Raw genomic sequence first — 22,875 nt, forward strand, 5'->3', positions numbered from 1 at the left:
ATAGTGCCATCTTTCCTTCCATAGGGCCACTCTGCTATAATGACAATGGCTTTTTAACCTTTCCATAAACACACAAATCTCCCACCCCTGCCTTTGCACTTGCAGCTCTCTGCCTTCTCTGCTTCCCAGGGCTGCCTCCTCCTTATTCCTCAGGTTTCACTCAAATATCCCCTCCATGGATTCCGCACCACCCCATCTAAATTTGTAACTCCTCCTTGGAGTCAATTTCTTTAATTTCCTTCACAGCAATGAAACTACGCTGCAATCATCTTATATATGTGTTTACTGCTTGTAGCTCCTTCATGACTAAATGTTAAATTACTTGAGGGCAGATACCCTGGCTGTCTTGCCACCTTAACATCTGGAATGCCTGGATATAAATACGGCCACTATTCAATTAATGGATAAATGTGAGAATAAATGACTTAAATAGTAAAATAACCAAATACTTAGTGAGCACCTCTTTAGGTCAGTTGCAACTCTGTTGTACAAGTTCATAATCATTACTCACTCAAATGCTTTCATGGAAAAAAACACACTCTGGCACTTGATATAAAAACATCAAATGCCACATACTCTGTAGACAAACCAGGGTATTTTTAGGATTTGCTACTGAGTTGTAGAGACAATAAAAGTGGAAGGAATTATAGCAGTCAGTCCTGATGCAAAAGGTTCACAGCAAAAATATTTATATCAGAACCACCTGGGGGGCTTTGCCAAAATGCCAACTCCCAGGTGGTCTCACATCCTGAGATTTCTTATTCAGCAGGTCTCATGGATGGGGGTCTAGAAATACATTATTGATAAAGCTCCATGGTGATTCTAAGGTCCCACCCCAGGTGAATGGTCTGATTTAGATCAGACCTACATTTTACAGATGAGAAAACGAAGATCCAGAGAAGGGAAAATGATTCCCCTAGATGCAGAGAGCTAGTAGTGGAACTGGGGCTACTGTGAGGATGATGATGATGATTTTAATTTAAAAAATGTCTACAAGGCACCAGGCCTAGTACTGAGGTCTTTACCTGCCTCGTTCCAGTTAATGCATCCATTAACCCTTCTAGGCGTGTGCATTTCACAGATGAAGAAAATGGGGTTCAAAGAGGTAAAGTGACAGTTGGATCTTGGTCTCTGGACCCCACAGTCCACCCTCTTTGCCACACTGAAGCACCTCCTCCTCCCTGGATAGGCCGCTCCCCATTACATCACACCCACCCTTCCTCCAGTCGTTTCCACAAAGCAGTCAGGGCCCTGAGGTGATGGAGCTCAGGCAAGGTCCGGAGATGGATCCACTGCTCGGCTAATAAAGCTTATTTCTTCTTCAGGGCCTCTTCCAAGGCCCTGGGAGCGCCTCTAGGAATGTGTTCTTATGGCCTTGTTTTTATTTTTTATAATTTACAGAAGATACTTTCATACTCTTTGTCTTAAAGAGGGTCATTCCATATTGCCTAAGCTGCAGGTCCATAACACTTGGATCTGCCCCTGCCAGGAGCACAGAACAGCAAAGCCAGAGCCCCAGTCAACCAACATTTCCTTACCAAGCATCTCTCTGCCCTCAAAATAAGCTATTGTTCCCGCCTGTCAGTATGCTTCATGTGGGGGATGGACACACATCAGTTAATTTTCATCTCATAGATTCTGACTCGATATGAGTGCCCAGCTGGGCTCTGGGCTTCTCTCTGTGGTGGTGAACCCTGGTCCCCATGGAGGACAAACTCAGACCCCAACAACCTGGTCCCTCCTACACCCTTGATAAGGAGCTTCACAGCTCCGTGGCTTACAGCACTGCCTGAGCTCTCATAGGAGCAACCAAGTAGGTAAGAGAGGTGTCCATCCAAGCAATCTTCTTGGGGCAGGCAGAGACAGGAAACTGTCCATTAGAAATTGGTGGTTCTCCTTCCACAGTACAGTGCTAGTGGGAAGTGGCACCAGCCAAGGACAACATTTCCCAGCCTTCTCCGCAGTTAGCTATGGCCATGTGACCATCTGTAGCCAATGGACTATGAGTGATGTGCATCACTTCCAGGCCGAGCCCATAAATACCCTCCATGTGATACTCCTCCAAGGTCGTTTTCCCTTCCAGCCCTCCAGAGGAACATCAAAGCCACATGCTGAAGATGGCTAAGCTTCAGTCAACCTGAGTTCCAGAAGGACTGAGAAGAAGCCTTCCACACTAGCCTGTGACCCACTAAGAACTTCACGTAAGATACACAACTTCCATCAATTATGTTGGACCACTGTACTTTTGGGGACAGTTGTTTATTAACGTAATTAATATTCTTCACCTTTCTTGAGAATTGGCATCGCCCACTAAAACACTTGTCTACCATGGGAAATGCTATGTTCTCACAGGACCCTAACTCACTGGCCACAATTGGAGAGTCGGGGTTGGGTACCTCAATGAAGCAGAGCCAGCAAGTCTCTTTGAAGGATTTCTGAACCTGTGACCCTGGGATTCCACAATAAGGAAGCTGCCACCAGAGAGGAAGGAACCCTTGCTTTGGGTTGTTTTGAAGCCATACCTATATCCTTGTCCTTACTGTAATCTGGAGTTTCCTCCCTTCCTTGTTTCTCTCAGCCACTCAATTCCCCTTCACCCCAGTTAGTCATAGTTGGGTTTCTGCCATTTGCAATCCAGTAGAGACCTGGTCTGCATACACACCAGATCAAAAATAAGGTTGGAGAATGGTACTGACAAAGGTGTTCAATGATGATCGATTGAAGATTCCAGGTTGCTACTCCAGCTCCCAAATGCTGGCCTCCCTTTCCTCCAGGTCTCCACAGCCTCCAACACACTCACAAACCTTCCTCCACAAAGCCTACCCCCGGACTCTACTCATCCTTTGGGCAATGGCTCCTGGAGTCCATGGACCTCCAACAGACTCCAGCCATCAAGAGTAATCCAAAGAGAACACAGTGACAAAATTAACTTTACCTTTTCACTATCCAGAGAAGACTCAGGGCCAGGTAGGCAACTGTGCTTAACAAATAAGCCAGAGGCAGATCATAGATGAAGTTCTGAAATTTCACCCCATCAATGGTGTAATGTCCATAGAAGAGGCAGGTATCCTCCAAGAAACCCTGAAACAAAGCCAAGGGCATGAGGTCAGACTGGTTGACTGCAAGGAACCAGGAGATCAGTCTCTGCCTCAAGGAATTCACATTCCAGTGTCATTGTTCATCCCTGAATTCCCAGAGACTGGGAAAATTCCAGAGGTATACAGGGTGCCCAGTTAGTGTTTGGGGAATAAAGCACAGAAAAAGCCTGAGTGTTAAAAATATACAGGTGTACAATCCAAAAATAAAACTGAGGAAACAATTCCATGAGCAATAACAGCAAAAATAGTAACATACTTAGGAACAAATTTAACAAATGAAGTATAAATCTTTATATTCTTGGAACTATAAAACATTGCTTAAAAAAATTAAAGAAGATCTTAATGAATAGAAGAATATCCATGTTCATGGATCAGGAGATCCATGGCAACACTGCCCAAAGTGATGTACAAAAGCAACACATCCCTATCAGGTGCCTAGCTGGCTTCTTGGTAAAACTGACAAGATAATCCTAAAATTCGCATGGAATTGCAAGAGACTCAGAATAGCCAAAATAACCTCAAAGAAGAAGAGAGTTGAGGACTCACACATCCCAGTTTCAAAACTTACTAAAAAACAACAGTAATCAAGACACTGTGGGCCTAGCATTAAGAATAGACATACAGATCAATGGAATAGAACTGAGTCCAAATATAAACCCATACATCTATGATCAACTGATTTTTAATAAGGGGGAAAAAAGAAAGTTTTCAAGAAACGGTACTGAGACAACTGGACAGCCATGTGCAAAAATAAGTAAATAAATAAATGAAGTTGAGCCCCTCCCGTATACCATATATAACTTTTAACTTAAAATGGATCAAAGATCTAAACGTAAGAGCTAAAGCTACAAAACTCTTAGAAGACAGTTAAATCTTTATGACCTTGGATTTGGCAATGGATTCTTAGATATGACACCAAAAGCGCAAGCAACAAGAGAAAAAATAAACTGGACTTCATCAAAATTGAAAACCTCTGTGCTTCAAAGAACACTATCAAAAATGTAAAAAGACAATACAGAGAATGGGAGAAACTACTTGGAAAGCATACATGTGATCAGTACTTGTATCTAGAATATAGAAAAATTCTTATAACTCAACACTAAAAAGATGGATAATCCAATTAAAAATGGAAAGGAGATCCAAATAGACACTTATTCAAAGAAGATAAACAAAAGGCCAATAAGCACATGAAAAGATGCTCAACATCTTTAGTCATTAGGAAACGCAAATGAAAACCACAAAGTAATTCTACTGCACACAAACTAGGGTGGCTATAATTAAAAAGTCAGGTAACAGCAAGTACAAACAGGGATGTGCAGACATCAGAAAATTCATACATTGCTGGTGAGAAGGTAAAATGATGCAGTCACTTTGGAACAGTCTGGCAGGTCCTCAAAAAGTTAAACATAGGGTTACCATTTGACCCAGTGATTCTACTCTTAGGCCTATACCCCAAAGAACTGAAAAGATGTCCACACAAGATCTCGTACGTGAATGGTCTTAGCAGCATTATTCATAACAGCCAAAAGGTGAAAACAACCCAAATGTCCGTCATGAATTTATAAACAAATGTAATGTTTCCACACAATGAAATCTTATTTGGCTATAACAAGCAATCAAAGACTGACAGAAGCTCCAACAATGGATGAACCTTAAAAACATGCTAAGTGAAAGAAGCCAGAGATAAAAAAAAATACACATACTATTTGATCCCTTTTATAGGAAGTCTCATGAATAAGCATTTCATAAAGATACAAAGTATATTCGTGGTTGCTTAGCACTGACTAGGGGAATTCGTAGGTGACAGTTAAAGGATACAGGGTTTCTTTCTGAGGTGATGAAAATGTTCTAGAATTGATTGTGGTAATGGCTGCACAACTCTGTGAACAGACTAGAAACCACTGACTTGGGACACTCTAAATGGTGAACTGAATGTTATGTGAATTGTATCTCAATAAAACCATGACCAGGACAAAACAAAACAAAACAACAAACAAACAGACAAAACCCCCCAAAGGTGCCCCATCTGAAAATATAGCAGAGAAAAGTCTGTGACTTCTTATGGTGGGAATAACTGAACACTCAAACTCCCCCTTGGATAGCAAGGATAGAACATTCTAGGAAAGTGAGGAAGGGAACATATTCAGAGAGCAGAAACAGTATAATTAATACCTGGAGGTTCACTATAGCATTGCTCGTAAATTGTTTATATAATTGTTTATAACGAGGGGACATGGAAGCAATCTGAATGTCCATCAATAAGGGACTGGCTAAGTCATAAAAAAATCCATATTATAAAATATTAAGAAGACCGTGTAAGTGCACGAGAAAGGATGAGAAAGCTATGAGCCATGGTGTTAAAGGTTTGGTGGTCTCTGAGAAGAGGTACTTCATTTTTTACTCTATATTTATGATAACCATGTATTCTTAGACTGAGTAGTTAAGTACAGTTTTTAGGAGGAAAAAAAAAAAAGTAGAAACAGAAAACTCTATCTTCTCTTTAACTCTCCCGTAGGCAAGACACACAGGCCATTCAAGGCTTGCCCAACTACACAAAACCTGTTTCTACTGCCCTAGCTTGGGATCAGGGTTGTCATCAATCTCTCCCATGAAATAATGTAACATTCCAGGACAAAGGTCCACTGGGTCTGGTAAATAATTTCTTGGATTTGATCATGAGTTTGGCCCAGTTGTTTTCAGCAAAGACAAGCCACTGCTTAATCTCTCTGGCCGTCTCCCTCTTGGGCTTATTTAAATTTAAATTTAAATTTATATGTGACATGATAAAAGTATTAGCTAAAACTACTGCAGTAGTCATATTATAATATATACACCCATCAAACCAACAGGGGTACACCTCAAATGTATACAACATTATATGTCAATCGTATCTCAATTTTAAAAAAAGCCACATAAGACTGCTACGTGCTTACTATGTTGAGAACCAGTGCTTTCAGTGAATAAATGTGGTGGGCATACGGGAATGCATTAATGAAGGTTTTGAAAACACAGGAAAAAAGATGGTTATAAGAGTGTTACTTGCTCAGTATGTTCAGAATACTTTCTTTTAAATCAACGCATGGGATGTCGATGCTGTAATGTGTGTAGAAAAGTTTTAATAATTCAGCGTGACAGAGAAGTGTGTAAGATTGCTACATACTTGCAACCCACACGGAGAACTCTGGTATTTCCATGAATGGATGTGACAGTCACTTTGTAATACATGTAGAAATGCGGCATTTGCTTGCAACAGCGAAAACACTGGTCAGTGAATGGATGTTCTGCTCATTCTATATAATACATGAAGATAAATGTTTAAACACACATGAAAAATATTTGTCAGTTTACTACTTGCTTGCCATGGTGAGAACAGTAATATTACAGGGAATGTATGTGATGGCCATTCAGTAATGCAGGTAGTATGGTTTTAAAAACACATATTAAAAAGAAATTGAAATTTAAGAATATGAAAACAAATGTATGTATGTATATGCATGACTGGGACACTGTGCTGTACACCAGAAATTGACACATTATAACTGACTGTACTTAAATTTAAAAAAAAAGGAATTTAAATCAATAACAATAAAATTAAATTAAAATCCAGTTTCTTGGTCAGATTAGCCACATTTCAAGTGCTCAAGAGTTAGTGGCTATCGAATATCACAGCACAGATCCAGAACATTCTCATCACTGTAGAAAATTCATTCTTCGGGACAGGTCTGTTCTTTTATCATATGTAGTTTATTGAACATTTATGATCGAATGCATCTAAATCTCCTATAAAATCTTTCTTACGACAAAGAAGATTATAGTGTGTGGAGACCTACGAGGAGAAACTTCTCTGGTGGGATGTGATCTAAAGAAACGGGGCTACAAAGTGTTCTGCGATTTGCTCCCACTTTGCTCTCATTAGCGTATGACCTCGGGTGAGTCACAATTTCTTTTACTGGGACTTATGTCAACCCTTGTGTTTGGCTCTTACTGCAGACGTTCAGGAACCTGGTCTTTCAATTAATCTATTTTCAGTGTATTTGAGGGTCCAAATCCAGAATTATGTTAAATACTTACAGTGCCAGAAAGTAAGTCTATGATATAACTGTAAAAGTAAATGAGTCCAGAACTACTTATTGGATATACTGTGCATTGAATATCTGCAAAACACAAAAACAAGAACATCAGTGGAAATAGTGTTACAGTCTCTAAAACTTGTCTGTCATAATTTGTGCACATATGCATGTCTATGTATACACATTTAGATGTCACATACAATTTGTGTATGGATGTGTTTGTGAACATGTGATCTTCCACGTGCAGTCTAAACCCCAGTGCACCAAGTACAGCAGCATTTTCCCCTTTCACTATTCTCCCTAAGCATTTGGGGAATATATGTTTTTTTTTATACATTTTAGATATGGGTCCACTTACAGTACACGTTTTTGGCTTGTATTGGTATTTTTATGTTTTGGGATTCATATTTGCACATGTTTTGGAGGCTGTGTTAGATATAATGATTATGCCATTTTTAAGCACATCCAGTTTTCAAAGATCTCCACATGTGTGCAAATTTAACAAACAGTTTTACTTTAAAAATATACATATTTACCTATGTATAACTGACCAAGAAATTTTTTGAGTATCAACTTTAGTGACATTACATTATGCTTGAACAACTAATTCACTTCCTCTGTATCAGTCAGCTATTGCTGTGTAACAAATAACCTCAAAAATCTCAATGACTTAACCTCCAAACCTTTACTTCCTCCCTCATGGAGCCGCAGTTTGAATTCATTCAGATGACTGAGGCTAAGCCAGGATGCACTCCAGGCTCCCAGATAAGCTGATGTCTGCTCTACATGACTTCACTCTGGGACCAGGCTGAAGAGGCAATGGCTACCTGGGGGATGATCTCCTCACGGTTCTTCTCATAAGACAAGACAACCACACAAACCCATTTCAAGCTACTATTCCACTAGACAAAACAAGTCATATGGCCAAGTGCAGTATCAATGGGGGCAGAAAGTATTCTCTGCCTACAGTGCAAAGCTTTGCAAAGTCACAACTATAGGGGAATGACACACTAGGGAAAATAATCCAATTTACCACCCCCTCTCTGAGCCTCACTTTTCTTTTCCCTTTGTTAAAATAAGAGAGTTGAACCAGTTCCCCCCAGGGTAATTCCAGCTCTGCCATTTTATAATGGCACATGTGTTCTAATGTGTGTTTGCTTAGTCACTCAACAAACATTCCTTATTCACAGTGCATCAGGTAGCTGCTGGAGATAAAAGGATGAGGAAGGAGCAGTTCCTGCCTTTGAAAAACTCACCATCAAGTGAGGAGTGAGGTTTATATAAGGTGTTCAAATGGTTGTATGAACATAGTATTAGAGGCAGAGAGGAGGGAGACAGTCATTCTATTTGGAGCGGAGTCAGGGAGATGGAATGAAATGACTGGCACTCCGCTCCTCACTCACTGCCCTCAAGCCTAGAGGTTGACAAACTATGGCACTCAGGCCAATCTGGCCAGTTGCCTGTTTTTGTCAATACAGTGCTATCAGTAGGCAGCCATGACCATTCAGGACATTTGTTCATGGTCACTTCTGCGCCACCACAGCAGTGCTGAATAGTTGCAACAGAAACCACACGGCCTGCCAAGACTAAAACACTTGCATCTAGCCCTTTTCAGGAAGTTTGCTCACCAGCCACTCCAGGCTTTTTGTTTCTCTAATATGCTGAGTTATTCCCAGCTCTGAACCTTTGCAGGTGCTGTTCCCCTGCATGAAGATGCTTCCCCAAGCTCTCCAGCAGCTGCCTTCTCCTTGCCCTCCTGGGCTCGCCTTTTATGTCCCCACCTTCCCAGAGGGCTTGGGAGACCCCTCAGCTTCCAGTGTCCTGGTGTCCGATCACTCAGCACCTTGACCCTTCCCTCTCCCCACAGCCAAATTCATACTTTACACATCTCTTCGTGTGGTCCCTTCCTAACACCCATCCCCGCTCCAGCGCATCAACGCTGTGCATGCAGGTGTGGTGCTCCCTGCTGTAGCCCCAGGCCTGGCTCAGGGCCCGGTGCACGGCAGGTGCTCAATAAACACTTGTGGAAGGAATGAAGAAGGGAAGGAAGGTGAGAGCAGGAAAAGAGGGACTTCTGAGCCTTTCTTTAAGGGACAAAATTTATTAAGTTAAGAGAAAAAAAAGTATGCGCAGGAGAAGGACAGTCAGAGGAAATAATGAGGAAAAAGAAGAGATGCGTGGTATGCACGCCCAGAGTCCAGCTCCATCTTCCCGAAGAGGGCAGCCTCCCTCCACCCAAGGCCCTGCTCACGGCTGAAGGGAGAATTGAACAGGCAGTGGCCAGTGAGACAAAATGATACTCAGTTCTTCCAGAAGGAAATACTGCTAAAAATAACCCCACAAAAAAACAGCTGCCATTTATTGAGTACTTTCCTTGGGCAAAGCACCCTATTATCTTATTTAATACTCATTTTAAAACTATGAGTATTGTTTAAACGATCACTACTTATACTTTTAAATTTTCTGCACTGAATAATATAGAATTTATATTATTTTCAATTATTTATAATTTAAATAATAAGTCTTTATTTTTAGTGAGCTAAGTATTAAATAGAATGGCATTATCTGAATAATGAAACAACTGTCTCACTATTTAAATGATCACCTTCATGCTACAGATAAGGAAAATGAGGCTCAGAAAGTCTAATCAGAAAATATGTATGTATACACATGACTGGGACATTGTCCTGTACACCAGAAATTGACACATTATAACTGATGGTACTTCAATTAAAATAAAAGAAAAAGGAAAAAAGAAAGTCTAATCAAGAGCTGGGCCTTGAATGACTGGGACATTGTGCTGTACACCAGAAACTGACACATTGTAACTGACCAGACTTCAAAAACAAATTTTTTTTAAAGAGCTGGGTTGTGAAACTGAACCCAGCATCTTCACATAGCAGCAGGTGCTTTTTATCTGTATAATGGACATATTAGAAAATAAAAATGCAGCATCTGGCATACAGTAGGCACTCAAAGTCAGGGTTCATACATTATTCTTACTTGATTTTTAAGTGTGGTTGAATTAAAACAAAAACAAGTATGAGGAGGAATGTTTAGGGCCACTGAAATGACCGTAATGAGGGGTTCTTCTGGGGAGTGGAGTTATGTGAAGGAAGCACGAGGTCTCCACTTCTAGCACAGAGCCTGGTACTAGAGGGTATCCAATGAATGTCTCTGCAATGACAGAAACTCTCACCATTTGAATAAACGGGATGCCCGGAAGATCTGACTTATGTTGAAAATGCAGCAAGAAAACAGATCCAGCACCTGTCCTAGTGTCTGGCAGATGACTAGTGTTTAATAAATGGAGGCCTGAGCATCACCATTATTGGAGATTAAAGCCTTGAAATAAAGTCACTGGAGTAGATTATCTTATATTTACTAAATATTCCACTTTCCTACCCTGCACTGCTTCTCCCAAATGCCTTGCTGAACCCAGGACTGGCGAGTGACCTCCTTTCGCTAATAAGATGTGGCAGGAAGGTTGTATGTCATCTCCAGGCAGAAATTTTAGGAGCCAGCACATTTGCCATGGCTCTGTTTCCTTTGGACACAGTGACTGTCAATGGTCCAGAAAGAGGCTGTTCCATCAGCCTGGGCTCCAGAGTGAAGACAACACAGAACAAAGCTACTAGCAAACAGTGATGGACATACACTTGTGAGTAAGAAAGAAACCTTTGTGGTTATTGAGTGCTGAGAGTTATGCGGTCATCTGTTTCTGCAGCATTATCTAGCCTATCCTGACTAATACAGTCGCCCAAGACTTAGAATATAAACATTCCTAGAGAAAGTAGCGTTGCAGCTAGGTACACAATGAAAAGAACACTTTCCGTGGTAAACCAGGTGTCAGACTCACCCATGCCTTTGGATGGAATGAGCACAAAGCTGCTGTTGGTGATCTTGTATCTGGTGAGCAAGACTGGGAGCAAAACCAGCATAAAGATGATCAAAAATATCACCAAATTCAGCAACACCAAAAACCGTAAGAAAGAGAAGTAGGACTGAATCCCAGTGCCAAACTTCCCTAGAAAAAAGAAATACAGATATCATTGACCGGGAGTATTGACCCAGGACCCACTGTAGATTGAATCAGCCACTGACGGCTGAACTGAGTTTGGAGTCTTGGTGCTGGAGGAAAAAGAACCATTTTATATTTTCTACTGTTGGCTTTAAGGCTCCACTTCCTAGTGGTTTAAACTTTCACATGTAAATCTACAATTAATCTTAGTCATGTGAGATTATATGAGGGAGGGCTCCATATTTATATTTTCTCAGGAAAAGCTAATTGACTCAGCACCATTTATTGAGAAGGCTATCATTTCCCCAGTGAATTGCAGGAGTGAATTGACTATGTATTTATGGGCCTGGTTCTGAATTCTCTGTTCTGTTCTGTTCTAATGGTCTATTTGTCTATTTGTCTATCCTTGCACCAGGACCTGACTGTATCATTATTGTAGACTTATAATAATACTTGATATATGGTGTGCTAAGTCTTTAGGCTTTGTTCTTCCTCAGGCATCCTTGGTCCTCTGCACTTCTGTATAAATTTTAGAAGCAGCAAATTAGTTTTCACAAACACACACACACACACACACACACAAACACACACACACACACACATGAAATCTGCCGAGATTCTGATTGGGATTACATGGAATATACAGGTTAATTTGAGGACAAGTGACATCTTTACAATACTGAGTCTTTGATCCATAAAACATGATATATTTAGGTTCTTTAATTTCTTTCAACAGTATTTTATAGTTTTCTGTGCAGAATTATTACACATAGTTCTTTAGATGTATTCCTAAGTATATTGATGCTATTGTGAATTGCACTATTTATTTTTAAAATTTATTATGTATTTTTTATTTGGGGGACAGGGAGGTAATTAGGTTTCTATTTTCTTATTTATTTTTCATGGAGGTACTGAGGATTGAACCCAGGACCTTGTGCATGCTAGGCACACACTCTACCACTGAGCTATACCATCCCCCCATTGTATCATTTATTTTTTTAATGTTTGTTACTGGTATGTAGAAATACAGGTGATTTTATATAGAGATCTTACATCTAGCAACCTTGCTAAATTCACATAGGAACCCTAATAGTTTCTTTTCTGTTTTCTACAAACAAATCATATCTGCAAAAAAAAGATCCTATTTCTTCCTTTCTGGTCATTACCCATTTTCCCCATCATTGTACCCTGGCTAGGATTTCCAGGATGATGCTGAATAGAACTGTGACAATTAGCAGCCTTTTCCTCATTCTCAATCTCAGGGGAAAAGCTTTTAATATTTCATCATTAAGTATGATGCTTGCTGCAGAATTTCTATATACATATATTTTTTTTCTTGTCAGATTAAGAAAGTTCTCATCTATTTCTTATTTGTCAAGAATGAAAATTGAATTTTATCAATGCTTTCTCTGCATCTGTTGGGATAATCATATCATTATTCTGTTAAGGTGGTGAATTACATTAGTTCATTTTCAAATAGAAAACAAACCTTCTACCAGATAATGATTAAATTATAAGCACAGCCATAAAGCATTCAAAGAATAAGGGTGTCTGCTTGTTCATGATGTGGGCAAAGAGCTTATATTCTGAGACTGAAAATATGAGACCCACAATCTTTGCTTCTCTCCTTGCCGGAGCTAAGGAGATTAACTTAACAAACCTTCACTTCCTGCCAGATGAGTACATAGCCAGCCAAGAAATCTCAGGAGTGGAGTCACTGAAGAGAAAATCAAAGCCCAGTTCCACAGGGAGACACTGCTCTCCAAGCCACTTCATGAATGAAAATCTCCCGAAAGCCCATCACTTAATGGGAGAGGAAGCCGGGCATGGCACCTAAAACCTTGGGCTCTGAAGCTTGGCTGCCTGGGTTCCAATTCTGGGTCTGCCTTGTCCTAGTCAATGAACTTGGATACATATTTTAACCTCTCAGAGCCATGCAAGTGACGAACACCTATGTGAAAGGTTCTTGTGAGGATTAACTGAGATCATATGAGTAAAACGTTTCACACAATGCCTGGTTCACACTGAAGGCTCAATAAGGGTTAGTTTTTTATTCTTTTTTGCTCCAAACATGATGTTCACTTAAACCTCTAAAGTGGATGGTTAAAATTCTAAGTTTCTAGTGAAACCCCTTGGAAATATGTTTACACTCTCCCAATAAAACAACAATTAGAATAGTTCATTGAGTAGATTTTACCAATGGAATTTTATAGGTTTTAAAATGATAATAATGGAGACAGTCATTTCTTCCATTCACCCTCTCATGTTCCTTGCAAACATCACATTTCCATTTTAGCAGTTTTGAGGAGATGCTTGTCAGCTGTTCTGCTTCATGGTGGAAACTATATAATCCTAAAAGGTATTCTCCCCCGGCTCTGCTACGTCACCCAAATGTTCAAATGTTTTTTTCTAATTTTATATTTTGGGATAACTGTCAAGTTTCATATTCTTGCTATGGACTAAATTGTGTCGTGTCCCCCCCACCCCACCCACCAAAATGATATGTTGGAATTCTAACCCCCAACATGATGACTAGTAGTTGGAAATGGGCCTTTGGGAGGTGATGTGGTTTAGGTAAGATCATGACGGTGGGGCCCTTATGATAGAGTTAGTCCTTTTATAAGAAAAAGCGCCCAAGCTTGCTCATGCACGCTCCCTCTCTCCTCTCTCCCTCCCTCCCCCTTAAGCCCACATAAGCAGGAGGTCCTGCCAGGGCACAGGCAGAAGGGGGCCCCGATCTCAAACTTCCAGTCTCCAGATCTGTAAGAAAATCAATTTCTGCTGTCTCAGCCACTCAAGTCTATGGATCTGGTTCCGGCAGCCTGGGCAGACAAACGCAATACAGGTACACCTCACTTTATTGTGTTTCACTCTACTGCACTTTGCAGATATTTTATTTTTCACAAATGGTAGGTTTGTGGCGATGTTGACTCAAGCAAGTCTCTCAGAACTGCTTTCCCGACAGCATTTGCTCACGCTGTGTCTCTCTGTCACATTCTGGTAATTCTCACAATATTTCAAACCCTCCACCAGCAGAAAGACTGTAACTCACTGAAGATGATGGTTAGCAATTTGTAGCAATAAAGTATTTTTAAATTAAGGTGTGTACACTGTTTTTTAGATATAATGCTATTGTAAACTTAACAAATGACAGTATAGGGTAAGCACTTCCTGTGACTCACTTTGTGATTATATCTGCTTTACCGTGGTGGTCTGGCACCAAACCCGCAGTATCTCCGAGGTCGGCCTGTACCTTGTCCCAGTTCTCACCAGTACGGGGAAGCAGGGATATTTAGTATTTTCAGGGCCATGGGTGTCTCTGGCAGTCTCATGAGGCCTACCGAACCCCACCTTGGAATGTTATTTTTAAATGCACAAAATATAAGTGGACATACGATGGTCATAATATTAGAAACTAAATTTGTGATAAATTAATGCATGAACACCTTCACTAGCACGTGAAGGAACAAGATCCTAGTGGCAGATCCAATCTCTGCTGTAATTTCAAAGTAGTAATGAGCACAGATGCTCTTCCCAGACAGCTGGAGGGGACGGGAAGACATCTGTGATCTCGCTGGTGACAAAGACCCAGGCTCTGTCCATTCTAACTGTGGTTTGTTGCTCGCATTCATCATGGAAGGAAATGCTACCTCCCAGCTGGAGGTCAGGGAAAACGAAGTTGTATTTCCTCCAGGCCCAGGTGACTTCCCTGGAGGAGCGCGAGCGACCTAGGGGGCGGTACCTTCTATGCTGCGAATGTCCTCCCGCCACAGCTCCAGGTGGGTCGCCATCTCACGAGCCTTCTCTATGAACCTCTTCCAAGACTTGCTGCTGTACCGTTTCCACTGGTCCCACTCAGATAAGTACTTCATTTGGGTCTCCTGAATGTCCCTGCGTTAAAAAAACGAGCATGACGGTGACAATGGCAGTGTTGTCAAGCCTCAGCATTAAATGAAACCCCAGCCGAGAGGGCGTGGAAAATCTGGAGCCCTCATACACTGCTGATGGCAACGTAAAACGGTGCAGCCACTAAGAAAAGTTTGGCCATTCCTCGAAGAATTGCCATATGACCCAGCAATTCCCCTCCACTCCTAGGTAGCTACTGCAAAAGAATTGAAAACAGTGTGTCCAGCAAAAACCTGTGCATGAGTGTTTATAACAGCACTAATAACAATAGCCAAGAGGTGGAAACAACTCAAGTGTAAGCCAGTGAAGGACTGGATAAACAAAGCAAAACCTATCCCTGCAGTGTACTATTATCCAGCCATAAAAAGGAATGAGGTACTGAGGCATGCTACAATTTGGATGAAACTTGAAACATGATGCTAAGCTGAAAGAAGTCAGACACAAAAGGTTGCGTATTATATGATTCCATTTATATGAAATGTCCAGAATGGCAAATCTATACAGACAGAGAGTAGATTAGTGGGTTGGCAGGAGCTGGGGGGAGGGGGAACAGACTGACTGCAGACAACAGAGGCTGGGCGGTGGCAGAGCCACAAGATGGAAGGCATCTGGGTCCCTGAGTGACTGCAAAGTCCCTCCTTGACCTCAGCCCAAGACTTTCATGTGAGCAAGAAATGAACTTCTCACACTCTGAGATTTTACATGTTTGGGTATTTGTCAGAGCAGTTTAGCTTACCCTAAGTAATTAACTTTTAATTATGCGAACTCTTTGGGAAATACACTCCAGGCACAAAAAGCTCCTCTGTCCAAAACACGCATCATATATGGCTCCTGGACAAACCTCAGTCTCCGCTTCTCAGAGATGTTCAGCGCATACTTCCGAATGGACTGGCTGTCGAGGTTTTCGGTCATTCCTCCCTCCAGCTGGGAGCTGTAAGAGTCTGTTGGCTTCAGTAAAGTGCCACTTGGCTTGTCTCGGGAAAGGATGGTTGTTCTCCTACGTGCAATGGACCGGTAGCTTGGCAACTCTTGAAGGAAATTCACAGGTGGGGAAGAAAAGCAGCTCGAGTCCAAAGAGAGAGTCTCTGGGTGAGAAAGAAAACCATCATTCATCCCAGTGAACCTGGGAGCCCAAAACCAAAACTTACATAGGAGATTTGGATCTCAGACACCCTAACTAAACGTTGCAGTCACAAGCTTGGGCCACTGACAAGAGCATTTGTACCTTAATTATTTTATTTACTAGGATGGCACTCAAGATAATGAAATCATCAGCAAACAAGTTCACTTTCAGCAAAAGTGTTTGCAAATACGCTTTAAGTTACACGATACCCAAGTTTTAGTGTTTGGCCGCAGACACTTGCTAAATGTGTGGCCCCAAGTTATCTAAATCCTGTTCATTTGTCAAATGGGGCTAGTGATATATTTGCCCCAACTATCCTCACACAGCATAAGGTATACGATGTATGGGGTAAAACTGAAAAGCATAACCTGCTAGGCAAATACACAGTGATAACAATATCGACGACAACAACAATAATAATAATAGCATTTACGGAGCATTCCCTACGCACCAGGCACTGTGTTGAGCTCCACACGCACTCATGGGATCTGCGCTGGCCTTGTGATCTGGCTGGACCACAGAATGCAGCGCAAGTGAAGCTATGTCTGTTCTAAGCGTAGCCCCGTGAGGCCTTGCCAGCCTCTGCTGCTCTCTGTATGCCAGCTGCTGCTGCCATGTGAACAAGCCCAAGCTAACCGGCTGGAGGATGATGCGAGGTGGGGCAGGGATGATCACCCCAGATGGGACCATCCCGGCCAGCCTACAGCCAGCCATCTCCCAAGTGACCATGGATGCTCACACGTCCTGAGGTAGGTAATACCACAATACCCATTTTACAGATGAGAAAATAAAGTCACTGGTGGGTTCCCCAACCCCTTGCCCAAGCCCTCAAAGTCCTGCATGATCTGACTCCTGCCCACCTCTCCAGTTCCTCGGGCTCTCTGCCCTCCAAACACATGTCTGAGGACCCTTCCTATACTAAAATGGGCCCATGTCCCTCCTCCTCAGAGCCTTTGCAGATGCTGTTCCCTTTGCCTGGAATAAACCTGCCCCATCTCTTTATCCTAGTAGCTCCTAGTCAAATGTCACTTCCTCAGGGAAAAGGTCTCTGCCTCACTGCACTATTACAGGTAGCTTGTGATCCATTTTCCCACACACAGGAAGTCCTTCACAGCACGTATCATAATGTATAACCATGTATTTATGTGTGTGACTGTGTGAGGACATCTGTCTTGCCCAGTGAACTAAGTTCTCAGAGGATGGGTGATGGATTTCCTCACTATTGCAACTCAGGACCTAGCAGTACCCTTGGCTCGGAGTAGTTCAATAAATACCCAGTGGATGGATGGATGAGTGGGTGACCTTCATAACTTGCCCATGCTTCGAGAGCCTGGGAGTGGGGACCTGGAAACAGAGCCAGGTCTGCCCACTCAAGAATCTATATTCACTCTGCTCTATCAAGCCAAATTTTGCTGTGTCCTGTGCAGCGGTCCAAGGAGGGAGAGCTTTCTGTTGAAGGTGAGGAATGAATGCCACCTTCAAGATGGGTTTTATGCCTGATCTGATTTTAGTTTGAGAAGAGCACCTTAAGTGAAGACGGGACATGGAGTCGGGATGGAGGAGGCAGCTGTAAGCACTAAACCCCACAGGCAGCAAAGCTTCTACAGTTTAATGTTAGATACTAAATTGCTTGGGTTTGAATCCATGCTCTGTCGATTACCAGCTGTGCGTCTTTGGGAAATTTACTTAACCTCTCTGAGATTCTGTTTCCTCATCTCAAAAACTCATTCATTCACCAAATATACCTACCGTGTGTCAGATCTGGAGCTACGAATACCACAGTGAACAAAGCAACACCCTACTCACATGGCACTTACATTCTGAGGTGGGGGCACAGGGAGATCAGACAATAAACAGGCAATAAATGTTATGCCAGGCGATGATGAGTACCGTTTAAAAAAGAGTGGGGTGAGGGGACAGAAGTGATGGGTGGGATACACTGTTTTTCATAAGGTTGGGTTAGGCATAGTTTCTCTGCTGAGGCAGCATTTAAGCTGAGGCTGAATAAAGAGAGGGTGTTTTGGGGAAGAGTGTCCTGGAGGAGGAAAACAGCAAGTGCAAAGGCCCTGAGGCAGCAGCGAACATGGCATGTCTGAGGAAGAGCACAGAGGCTTTGGTGGCTAGAGAAGAGTAAATGAATGAGAGCTCACAGGCTCCTTTGTTGGTGGCCCTTGAAGAGCCATCCAGCCCTCTATGGTCCCCTTCTCTTTGAATCCAGGCTGGATCTGTGACCTGCTTTAACCAAAGGCTGCAACAGAAGTGACACTCTGCCAGTTTCAGACCCAAGCCTTAAAAGGGCCTGGAAGCTTCCACCTTTGCACTGTTGGGAGTCCAGGGCTGCTGTGTAAGAAGTCCCCCAATGCTGCTGGCCGATCACATGGAGAGAAAGAGGCCCCAAGCCTCCAAGAAGGATAACCAAGGAACTGGCTGACAGTGAGAACCAAAGTCCGGGGCTTATGGCCCCAGCGAGCCATTGAAGCCAGTCCCCAGCCCTCCAGGTCATCCTCACCATGGGCAGGAAGAGGCCACCGGATGCTCAGACCCAGGAGACATGACACACAGCTGAGCAAACTGTCTCCTCTGTAGCTGCAGATTTCCTGAGCACGGAATCAGCAGAAGTGATAAAACGGCTTAAGCCATCACGTTTAGAGCAATCTGTAAGCAACAATAGGTAGCTGGGACATGAAGAATGGGAAAGTGGGGTCAGAGACGGGGCCAGGTCACCCTTGGATGGGGCAGACAGGCAGCCACTCAGGGCTCTAAGCCAAAGCATGTGACCTGACCATGTTTCGGAGCATCACTCTGTGTCTGCGAGGCTAAGGATGTGAGCCATCACAGGGGTCAGCTTACGAGAATCAAAGGCGATCACGTAGGTAGTAACACTGCGCATGGTGTCCGGCACAGGGTGGATCGGGCTCCATAAATATACTCGTAGCTAATGGGGCGAGGGAGCGTGGGAGGAGGGGACCAGCTGGGGCCTTGATCTGAGCTGCAGTCTGACAGTGCAGATCTGTAATCCTTGCCTCTCTGATGGGCATGTTCACACACAACAGAACAGCTGTCCCATTGCCAATGACACCCAGACACGCGTCCGGGGCCCTGCCAGTGGCCAAGGGCAAGCCTGCAAATCCCACTCAACCTGTCATTTCCCTGCCCCAACACATCCTGGGGGTGTGACACACTTCCATTAGCAAGGGTAGCTCCCTGAGCAAATGCAGGGAGGGTGGGGAGTTGGGGGCCTGAAGGCTACAAGGTCCAGCCCCAGCTGGAGGCCGCTCTGTCCTCCCCTCCGGACAGCAACAAAGGGCTGTTATTAACCAAGAACAAAGGCCTTTGAATATGGAGCCACACCGACCTGCTGAATATTCAGCAGCCCTGGGGTCAGGGACTGAGGGCTGGAGCTGGAGCGAGGGCTGGCTTTCACCCACTAGCCAGGCCACCCCAGGAGAGACAATGACCGTCTCTGAGTCACTGTTTTGCATCTACAGAACGGAGGATATAACACTGTGACCTCATCAGCGTGATCCTGAGGACAAAGCTGCAAACAACCTAAGGAATACTGGCTGGGAATTTTTGAGCACTTACCTTATTCCAGGCTATTTGAAGTACACATGTGCATCAGCACACTTAACACTGTGAACTCCTCTTTGAACAGAATTATCCTATTTTACAGATGAAGAAACTGAGGCTCGGAGAGGTTAGGTGCCTTTCCCACTCACTCCGCTAGCAGGTGCTGGAACTAGGAACCCATCACAGGTCTGTCCAATGCCGAAGCTGCAGTCTTTACTACGAAACCATTCAATGGGCTATGGGCCTGCAGTGCTTCAGAGACACTAAGATGCCACATGAATTAACCACTCGACAGTTCCTGCATCCACTCCGCAGGAGAGATGCAACCTATTCACACGTCAAAACAAACAACAGCCCCTGGTAGAAAATTCTATTTTTAAAATGACCATCATTGAAGAGGAACGCTTTCTCAGACATCCCTGGGAAGTTCTCCATCTTCAAGTTAAAAAAAAAAAAAATCACAGCCATACCTTTGAACACAGGCATCATTATTTTTATAGCTGATCCACCACTAACTGTTTGCACATAGGACCACACGCTTCCTAGAGCATGACATCATCAATTTCTCACGCCGACCTGCAGGGAAGACATCGCTGCCCTGGCCTTTCAACAGGGAAGCTGAGACCTGGAGAGATGGCGGCTTGCCCAAGGCTTTGATGTCAAGATAGACTCCTGGTTCTACCACCTCTTAGAAAGGCAGGTCGCGTCACCTCCCTGAGCCCTGGTTTTCTCATCTTTAGAGGGCAAGACGGTCTCATTACAACTATTGTCAGATGTTCTCCTGAGCTGGTCACTTAAGCCTGTCGGGGTGTGAGCTACTGGATGACCATGTGCGTGGGAGGCGGGAGCGTATCTCAGACATCGGGGTGCCTCCGCCTAAGGATGCCTAGATCCTGTTGGCCACTGGAGTCATATTTCAGCAAGGAGAAGGTTCCTTAGGTGGGAGGATGACTGGGTAATTACAGGAGATGTAGGGGCAGGGGCAGGCATAACTACTTCGGGGACCCGGTGTTCTTCCAGGTTAAGGATAAAGGTGGTCTCTCTGAGGCTTAGCGCAGTATCTTGGGCACTGAAAACCTTCCATCTGAAGAACGAATGAATGAATGGGCAGAGGCAGGCACATCTGGAGAGCATCCTTAGGTCCCAATTTTCTTGCCAGCTCTTTCTACAGGACACCAAATCCTACCAACGGAGTACAAACACTCCCGAACATGGGCACAGGCCAGCTGTCATCTAAATGGCACTGAAACTACCACCAGCTCCCTCGAGAGCTTGCCTAGAGCCTAGCCTGACCGTATTTGGTGCTGGGGTCACTTTAGGGTTTTCCTTCCCACTCACAGACTTATGGAAACTCTGGGTAAGAAAGGACCTTGTGGGTCATCTGGCCCAGGCATCTGGCCAGCTGCTGTGGGAATTAGTTCTGTTTGATACCTTGCATGGAGCCCCTCTCTGCATGGGACTCCTGCTTCCTGCTTCGATGAGCTTTCACTCTCTCCTCCAATGAGCACGTGTCTCCTAACCCCCAATCCACTGCATCCCCATCATTATTCCATCCTCTTCCCTACCTGTTTACTTAAATATTGCCTCTGACCCTCTCCCTCCCCTATTAGACGGTAACCTCCATGAGGAAAGGGGTCCCATCTCTCTCCCTCACCATGGAATCCCCAGGCACTGGCACAGAGCTGGACACACGGTAGATGCTTACTAAAAACCTGCTAAATGAATGAATGCATTCATGAATGAATCACGAATAAATGAATTCTGTGCTGGGGATACCAGCAACATTGGATCACCCACTAGGTAGACCACAGTATTATGTTTAGTACACCAGCAAAACAGGGGCACCAAAAAAAGAGAAAAAGATACAAGGAATTTAAGCATGTAATATTATTCTTTTCTTTAGGGATGATTTTTTCCCCACAATTGAAAAAGCTGGCAAAAAAATATCAATTGAGATACTGATCCTATATTACATTCTTCCTGTATCAGGTACTTTGCACAAGCCAGCCCTACTAGACACGTGTGTGTACACCCTGTTTGATGTTACCAATAAGGCAATGCAGACATCGATCCCAGGACTTTTTGACTTCTCTCCACTCATGTCTATGTGTGACATTGTTTTTATTTTGGATGCTAACTGGAGCTGGGGCACTTGAATAATCTGTGCTCACAGCTACCAAAGGGTCTTAACCCAAGGGCACACAATCCAGGGGATTTGGCGAAGCTGCTATGACATCTCCACCAAGTGCTCAAAAGCCTCCGAGGCCAGGGACTCATCAAGGCCCTACTCCTGGAAAGGCCACCCACCCATCCACCTAGCCATTCACTCATTCACTTGAAAAGATTTACTGAGCAATTGCTAAGTTCCACGCACTGTTCTAGGACTGGGACATAGCCTTGAATACGACACACAAACTCTCCATCTTTATGGGATTGACAATCTAGCTGGAGGAGACAGACAGTAAACAAGTAAGAACAGTGTATTTCAAATGGTGAGAAATGTGTGGAGAAAAACAAGGCAGGGGTGTGTCTGAGCAAAGCCTGAAGGGAGGGAGGGAAAGAGCCACAGGGTTACCTGGGAGAAGAGCATCCAATAGAAGACAGAGATGAGCAAGGTAGAGATAGAAAGGGCAAGCGCAAAGGCCCTGAGGCAGGACCAAGCCCAGTCAGTTCAAGTAACAAGAAGGAGGCCAGTGTGGCTGAAGGAGAGTCAGCAGGGCTGACTTATGTGGTAGGAGGTCAGGGTAGAAACAGGCCAGGCCACACGGGGCCTGTGGGCCATGGTGAGATCATGGTTTTTACCTGGGGCAGGTGGGAACCAAGGGGAGTTCTGAGCAGAGAAATGACATATCTGGCTCAGATTTAACAGGATCTCTCTGGCCAGCCATGTGGCTATTTCTGTCCTTGAGCTACACGGGCTGGCACGGCTATATCCCGTGGCAGGGCATCACATGTCAGGCCGCACTGTCCTGCAGTGACAAATGTGTTCTATAACGGTACTGTTTAGTACGGTGACCACGAGCCACATGCGCCTACTGGGTAACTGAGATGGCTGATGAGAGAGGAAATGAATTTTTAATTTTATCA

The 22,875-nt window shown here is 43.6% G+C and overlaps 1 protein-coding gene across 2 annotated transcripts in view; it reads right to left on the bottom strand.

Moving 5' to 3' along the window:
* TMC7 (transmembrane channel like 7) overlaps nucleotides 1-22,875 on the bottom strand; it is a 48,523-nt gene that overhangs the window by 18,058 nt on the left and 7,590 nt on the right. For both annotated transcript variants that reach the window (XM_031433135.2, XM_031433134.2), the window contains exons 2-6: nucleotides 15,937-16,180; nucleotides 14,932-15,080; nucleotides 11,028-11,195; nucleotides 7,170-7,252; nucleotides 2,936-3,081 (exon numbers count right to left, since the gene is read on the bottom strand). In XM_031433135.2, the coding sequence (XP_031288995.2) occupies nucleotides 2,936-3,081; nucleotides 7,170-7,252; nucleotides 11,028-11,195; nucleotides 14,932-15,080; nucleotides 15,937-16,180 (790 nt within the window). The remainder of the gene's footprint in view (nucleotides 1-2,935; nucleotides 3,082-7,169; nucleotides 7,253-11,027; nucleotides 11,196-14,931; nucleotides 15,081-15,936; nucleotides 16,181-22,875) is intronic.

This window comes from Camelus dromedarius, chromosome 24 (genome assembly GCF_036321535.1).
Source record: "Camelus dromedarius isolate mCamDro1 chromosome 24, mCamDro1.pat, whole genome shotgun sequence".
Classification (NCBI taxonomy): domain Eukaryota; kingdom Metazoa; phylum Chordata; class Mammalia; order Artiodactyla; family Camelidae; genus Camelus; species Camelus dromedarius.